The 7,829-nt window shown below is 50.0% G+C and overlaps 1 protein-coding gene across 1 annotated transcript in view; it reads left to right on the forward strand.

Annotated features, from left to right (window-relative positions):
* Window positions 1–6,501: 6,501 nt before the first annotated feature.
* The window catches only part of Rgs10 (regulator of G-protein signaling 10), a 33,983-nt gene continuing 32,655 nt past the window's right edge, over window positions 6,502–7,829 (forward strand). The window contains exon 1 of the mRNA XM_013021906.1: window positions 6,502–6,523. Coding sequence (XP_012877360.1) covers window positions 6,517–6,523 — 7 coding nt within the window. The 5' untranslated portion in view covers window positions 6,502–6,516. The remainder of the gene's footprint in view (window positions 6,524–7,829) is intronic.

The following is a 7,829-nucleotide window of genomic DNA, read 5'->3' on the forward strand; positions in this document are numbered from 1 at the left end:
GGGGCGGAGAAGGCTCCTGAGTGGGTTGCCCGGGCGGAGCCGTGGCGCGGCCGCTGCGGCTGTCACCGTGGCCCGGCCCAGCCCCAGCCCGGTGAGAGGTCCGGAACCCCCACCCGGCCCTGCCGAGCGCCTTTTGTGGGCCGCCGTCTCCAGTTTTGTCTCTTCACACCCCTTCCCTCCCCCGGAGAAAGGGGGAACCGAAGCTCGGAGTGTTGGGTAACTCGCCCAGAGTCTCAGCTGCCAGGTGATGCCGCGTCTTTCCACTGCGGCCTGACCCCGCTTCGGAGCTTTCCCGTCGCCCCCCTTCAACATTCGCTTCGGCAAAGCGCCCCGAGTCGGCGGGTCGGCGGTTCTTCCCGCTTCCCCTAACATTCAGCGTGGTTGGAGAGATTGCCACCAGCCTGGCCGGGTCTGGATGGCACCTTCACCGCTGGGCAGCCTGCGCGCCACGCTCATTGAGCGCCGCGTTGGAGCCTGCCCTCTCCCATCCACTTTAGGCAAACCATTCCGCTTAATACTCAGGACCACCATAATAAGCCCAGGCTTCACAGGGTTACTGTGAAGATCTTACATGCCGCGTGTCAGTGTGTTGCATGTGCATCAGGGTTCCCTTGGTGGGTGTGCGTGGACCTCGGTGTGGTGTGATTGGAACTTGAAGGTCTTACACTGAACAAGTTGCAGCACTGTTGCGGGCTGCAGTTTCAAGTATGTTGCATGGACTTGGCCCAAACTGGCTTGCAAAAGCCAACTGTGGAGCCAGGTGCTGGTGGCTCCTGTCCAGAATCCTAGCTACTCAGGAGGCGGACATCTGAGGATCTAGCTTCAAAGCCAGCAGAGGCAGGAAAGTTTGTGAGACTCTCATCCCCAGGTAACCACCAAAAAAGCCAGTGACTCATGTGGCAGAACTCTATCCTTGAGCCGATAAGCTAAGAAAGAGCACAAGGCCCAGTGCAGCATTAAAAAAAAAAAAGCTAGTTGTTAAATATTCAAGAAATTTGGGAACTAGTTGCTAAGCTTAGCCATCATGGGATATTAGCATCATGGAAATCAGCAGATGCTAGAAATCTAGGCGTGGCACCTGTGGGTCAGTTTCCTTACCAGTAAAGTGGGTTTCACAGGGCCATGGGCTTAACTTCACTAACACCTACAAGCCCGGAGCAGTGCCTGGCACACAATAAGTGCATAAGTTTACTAGCTCTGTCTTTTCTCTCTTATCCTATTATAAATAGAGCTGCCACGAACATCTCCACGCAGGTTGCTCATTGCTTTGGATCATATTTGGGATGAAGACTCACAAATAGAACCAATGAATCATGGGAGATGCATGGATTTAAGGTGCTTTTGCTTTTTTTTTTTTTTTTTTTGGCCAGGCTGTATCCTCTCCCCAAAACAAGGCTCAGGCCAGTTTCTGGAACAGCAGAGTGCTGTACCAGATTCAGGGCAACAGACTTAAAGTCTGCTGAGATAGGATGGTGTCGCTGGTGGAGCGGTCAGCAGCCTGCGCTCCAGGAGCTGGATTTCCTTGGAATTTTTAGGTAAATGTATGCTCTCCACAGGCAAGGAGACATCAGCCCCTGCCAGGTGGTCACCACAGCCAGCAGTAGGAAAAGGAGCCAAGTAAGAAAGGGAGAAGTATTGGGAAGCCAGCCAAGTGTAAAACTCTACTGACTTTTGGGTGGGAATCTTGATTTCTCTTCCTTCAGATCTAGGGATTGGAGTCAGGGTCTTGCATATGCTAAGCAAGCGCTCTCTCCCACAAAGCCACCCCCAGCTGAATTATTTTTTCTTAAAGAGACTCTTGAAATTGTGTAAGCAAGCTCAGGCCCCACAAAAGCTGGATCCACCCCTGCATGAGTGCTGATTTGTGCCTGGCTGCAGTCCTATCTCCTTAGAGAGCCTCTTGTTAGACTTCTTGCAAAATCTAATTGAAGTGATACCTTTAAACTAAGGCTCTGAGTTCTTCACCCCCACTTCCAAGATTCAAAGAGGAATTATAGTCACCTTTCAGGGTTTCACAGTGTGTCTTCCACCAACCAGGTGTGGATAGGTGGAGCTTGATAACAGTCAGCTTTTGGCCAGGCACTGGTGGCTCACACTTGTAATCCTAGCCAGTCAGGAGGCTGAGATCTGAGGATCACAGTTCCAAGCTAGCCTGCACAGAAGAGCCTGAGACTCTATCTCCAGCTAACCAGCAAACAAAACAAAAAACGGGCCTGAAGTGGAGCTGTGACTCTAGTGATAAGAGTGCCAGCCTTAAGCGACAAAGCTAAGGGACAGTGCCCATGCCCTCAGTGCAAGCCCAGTACTACATGCGTGCTTGAGCACACACATGTGTGTATACACACACACACACACACACACATGCATATCTTGGCCCAGGTTTGCTGTTTTGGTCTTGGGGAGACAAGAGTTGGCTGTATTTTTAACAGGTACCCCAGCCGATTGCGTTTGTGCCAGTCCTGGGGCACCCAGCTAGTCCCTCACAACAACTTGCATTATTGGAATGTGCCCAGCTGACAAGCAAAGTTGGGGCCACACCTCTGCCTCCCTCTCCCTTTTCGCTTCCCCCAACCAGGTCAAGGGGTGACTTGGCAGGGGATTTCCCACCCTGCCAGGCAGCCACCGGGCCTGTTCTACATTATCCCATTCAACTCTTGGGAACTGTTTCAGATTTAGTGCTGGGCTTCAGTTTTTATTTAAAGATGACAGTCTACATAGCAATTTACCATCTTTGTTTTAACAACCCAGCAGCAGAGCATTTTGGCAGCTGGAGACGCTTTCCCTGCAGAACCTAATGGGCTGGTTCAGGGAGAATGAGGCCAGCCTGGCCTGCAGGGACAGAGAGGCCAGGATGGGAAGATGTTCTGAGCGGCTGAAGTCAGCCCAGCCGCCTTCTGAGTCTGTGGACCCAGCTCTGACCCCTGAGCGAAGCCTGCAGACAGGTGGTCGGGGGTGCTCCTAATGTTTTCTTGGCTGCCACTGGTCTGCAGTTAATGTGTGTTAATTAATGTGTGTGTGTATGTGTGTGCACGTGCATGTGCACTAGTACTGGGGTTTGAACTCAGGCCTGGGTGCTTTTCCTTAGTTTTTTGTGTTCAAGGCTAGCACTCTAGCACTTGACCACACCTCTTGACCACACCTCCATTCCTGGCTGGTTCATTGGTGTGTAGAGTCTGACAGCCTTTGCTGCTGAGGCTGGCCTTGAATCACAATCCTCAGATCTCAGCCTCTAGTAACTAGGATTATAGGCGTGAGCCCCTGTGTGCCCAGCCAGTATTTAGTTTTCTCCCTCCCTTCCTCGCTGGTGGCAGACCTGGAAACCTGGGCTGGGACCTGGCTTGGCCATTTCGTAGCGTTTCCTGAGTGAAGTAGCCGCTCCCCTCTCCAGGCTGAGTAATCCTCTCAGCCCTCTGAGGCTGGAACCTGCTGTTTCAATGGTACTAAATATACTTTCCTCGGTTCTTTCTGCTTCCCCAGATAGCCGTCCACTGCAGCAGCCTGGGGGTGGCCGTGGGAGCTGAGGGGGCCCAGGCAGGCAGCAGCAGCCCCTGATAAGAGCTGTCAGGAGGCGTCCACTGCAGCGAAACAGTCCCCAGCAGACTTCCGGGCTCTGCCATGTGCTCTAACCCAGTCTGCGATTCTCCCAGTTCTAGTTCCCCTGTTCCCCACCCTGAGGGGCTGGACACCCCCACCTCTGGGCCTTTTGTTCCTCCAGCATATTCTCTGACATCCCACAGCTCTGGTCACCCTGCTCCAGGCCTCGCTGCCCCTGATGGTGCAGCCTGCTGAGCTGAAGGCAGCCAGGTAGGAGCTGTTGCAGAGTCACGGAGCTCTCGAGGAGACCAGGATTTGTCCTAAACTGGCCATCACCTGAGGAAAGGTCTTGGGACAGAGAGCATGCCCTGGAACTTAGCCCAACGCTACCTGAATATGCATTCATGTAGTCACCTGCTTACAAATACTTAGAAGCTTGGCATAGTGGCTCATGCCTGTAATCCTAGCTGTTGGGGAAGGGGCAATAGGAAGATTGTAATTCAAGGTCAGCCCAGGCAAAAATTTTGCAAGATTCCCCCATCTCCACTAATAAAACTGCGTGCGCTGGTATGAGCCCGTTGTCCCAGCTGAGTGGAGAGTGTACACAGGATTGTGACACAGGCCAGCCTGGGCATCAAGACATTTTTCTCTAATATAACCAGAACGATAAGGACTAGAGACATAGCTCCAAGTAATAGAATACACTAACAAGCACGAGGTCTTGAGTTCAAGCCCTGGAGCTTCCCCTAAGCGTGTGCGTGCGCGCGCGCACACACACACACAGATACACATACACATGTGGAGAATGGATATGAAGGTAACCAGGCAACTCCTGGTCTCATCTTAACTCATAGTGCATCCCATGACTGAAAGTGCTGCTTTCATGTATGGAATCTTTTTTTCTTTTCTTTTTTTGGCTGGTCGTGGAGCTTGAATTCTGGGCCTGGGCATTATCCCTCAGCTCTTCTGCTAAAGGAAAGCACTCTACCACTTGAGCCACAGTGCCACATCCAGTTTTCTGAGTGGTTTATAGGAGATAAGAGTCTCATGGACTTTCCTGCCAGGGCTGGCTTTGAACTGAGATCCTCAGATCTCAGCTTCCTGAGTAGCTAGGATTACAGGTGTGAGTCACCGATGCCCGGCTTATGTATGGAATCTTTTACATTACTTTTCTTCCTAGGCTCTGCAGCCAGCCTGCCTGGTGTGTATGGGTTGGGGATGAGGATGGGTGGGGAGCTTCTGCTTTTTCCTCTTCCTCTTCCTCCTCTTCCTTCTCCTCCTTCTCTTCCTCCTCCTCCTCCTGACTTTCCTCCTCCCTCTCCCTCTTCTCTGCCTCTTCCTCCTCCTCCTCTTTTTCCTCCTCCTCTACCTCCCCTTCTTCCTCCTTCTTTTCCTTCTCTTTCTTCTTCTTTCTTCCTTCTCCTTTCTCTTTTCTCCTTTTGGTGCCAGTACTGGGGCCTGAATTTAGGGCCTCATTCTCTCGGCTTTTTTGTTCAAGGCTAATGTTCTACCACTAGGATCACTCTTCTCTTTCTGGCTTTTTGCTGGTTGGAGAGAAGAATCTCATTGACTTTTCTGCCCAGGCTTGCTTTGAACTACAATCCTTGGTCTCCTAAAGGAGGCTAGGATTTGTAGACATGAGCCACCAGTGCCTGGTTCCTTGCTTTTTTGGGGGGGTGGGGTGTCAGTCATGGGGCTTGAACTCTGGGCCTGGGCCCTGTCCCTGAGCTCTTCAGCTCTAGTCTTGTGCTCTACCCACTTGAGCCACAGCACCACTTCCAATTTTCTGTTGGTTAACTGGAGATAAGAGTCTCATGGACTTTCCTGTCTGGGCTGGCTTTGAATGGCGATCCTCAGATCTCAGCCTCCTGAGTAGCTAGGATTACAGGTGTGAGCCAGCAATGCCCCACTGGTTCCTTGCTTTTCTGTAACAAGTTTCTTTACTCTCTGCACCCCACTTTCCTTAATTTGAAGATGGGGCCACCAGTGGGAAAGTTTGGATAGTTACAGTAAGTGCTTCGTGAAGGATAGCTATGTCTATTTACTGGCATCTTCCTTTCTGTGCCCTTTGATCTCTCGGTCCGTGCCCAGCTCAGCTCATTCCCCAGGAATCATTGATCATTGCAACCTGGATACGGGAGAGCCAGACAAGAGGCCGGCCTTGAGGAAGACATATCCCGGTGCTTAAGAAACATGCGGTTCTGAAGGGAAAAAGCCACTTAGCTTTAAAAAAAGATTAGATGAATTCATTAATTATTTTTTCAGAGCTGGGAATTCACCTAGGGCTTTCTGCAGGCTAGGCGCACTCTCCCACACACAGCCACACCCTCAGCTCTGAACTCCCTCCTTGGAACTTGAGGCTGGAGCAGGGAGCAAAGAAGAAAACAGAAGTGAGGCCACAGAGGAATCACGAGGCTTCTGGGAAGTAAGAAAATCAAAGACAGCCAGTCGCCAGTGGCTCACACCTGTAATCCTTGCTACTCAGGAGGCTGAGATCTGAGGATCATGGTTCAAAGCCAGCCCAGGCAGGAAAGTCCATGAGACTTTTATCTCTAATAAACCACCAGAAAACCGGAAGTAGCACTGTGGCTCAAGTGGTAGAGTGCTCACCTTGAGCTGAAGAGCTGAGGGACAGCGCCCAGGCCCAGGGTTCAAGCCCCACGACCAACCAAAAAAAAGAAAAGTCAACGACAGTCTTCATTTTCAGCTCAGAATGAGGCCTCTGGGACATTTGCTTTACTCTGAGCCTCTATCTAAAAAGTGGGGAAGCTACAAATAAACAGGTCCGGCCTTCTTATTTCCTTCCCTCTAGTAGACATTGGAAACTAGTGGCCAGCTGTTGTTTAGTCCACTCAAAAGAGGATGTTGAGGCTGGCTCTTTGTCTGGACCTGAGGGTACTGGGAAGCTTGCTTGTCCCTGCCTTTCTCTCATGAAGCAGCTCTGAGAGAGCCGTGTGGAACATCTCAGGCGGACCCCAGAGCATGGAGCGTAAGGAATGCCCTCCCGCGCAGCTCCCTTAGTGGTCTTGGCTTGCTCATGGTGGTGACTCTGGTCCAGGGTGGGCAGAGGGGAGGAGAGAGGAGGGTGCCAGGCAGGCACAAATGCCCAGGTGCTCTAAAGCGCCGTTTGAAGCTCTTTAAGGCCAGAGCTCTCCTGGGAAAATGCCATCATACCTTTCTGAGCTGAGCTAACTTTCTGCCGGATGTCTTTCTGCTCTTTATCACGCATGCTTGCCATTGTGATTATTTGAAAATACTGTCACTTTTATTATTATTCTCTACTATCTGTAGCTCACGTCACCTCAGCCAGGGTTTGAATGCCTATTAGGTAGTTCTTAGAGCTAGCTATAAGCTAGAGTAATGAACTTAAGTAATATTTAGATATAGAGTTTCCATGATTCTGTTTCTTCCCTGCCATTTGCAGATCACCATTTAGAGCAAATGGACTCTTATTTTAAATTGGGCTGAATTTTTTTTAATGTAGTCCTCTTTATGTGGTATGGATGATGGTAGGCTTTTAAATAAGTTATGTGGGGTATCTACCTTGAAATTTCAGAGAAGCAGAGGGTATTTTGAAAGAAGAATGGAGTGTGTGTGCATGTGCACGTGTGTATACATTACATCAAACCACACCACTTCGGAATTGAGAATTAATTTCGCTGCCTTTTCCTGGCCTTGATGATTTACTTTGGTTTCTGTAAAATTCTGGCGTTTGAGAGCACTTAAGACTGATCTTTTGAGGTTGAAAGTTCCCTTTGCAGTTGAGGTAGGAAGATAGTGTACTCTTACTAAAATGTTACTTGACCTGGGGAAATTGTCCATTGCTAGGTCATTAAGTAGACCTTTCTGCAGATTAATGGCAGAAATTCGAGCTGCCAGCATTCCGTTCTGAGGAGTGTTGTAGGTGCTTTTTGAGTGAGGATTTCTAGGGAATTAATATCTGGAGAGAAAGTGTCCATTAGCTATGACATCATAGCATCCATAAATAATGCATTATGAAGTAGGCTGCCGCCATCTGCATGGTCGCACCGCCCCCATCTCCCAAGACACAGCTTTCACTGAAATCAGAAACCTCATGACACAGATATAGACGGGAATGTATGTACACTGTGTTTGTATACTAGATGTCTTGCCCCAGTCTCCTGTGGCTTTTTCCTGCATGGAATGGGTCTGCATTACCCAGGGTTTTCCTTGGCCAGCCTCAGTGTGACCATTAGCAGAAATAAAAAATATAAGCTGCAGGGCGCAGGTGTCTTACACCTGTAATTCTAGCAACTCAGGAGGCTGAGATCTGA

The sequence above is a fragment of the Dipodomys ordii genome, unplaced genomic scaffold (genome assembly GCF_000151885.1).
Source record: "Dipodomys ordii isolate 6190 unplaced genomic scaffold, Dord_2.0 Scaffold58, whole genome shotgun sequence".
In the NCBI taxonomy this organism is placed as follows: Eukaryota; Metazoa; Chordata; class Mammalia; order Rodentia; family Heteromyidae; genus Dipodomys; species Dipodomys ordii.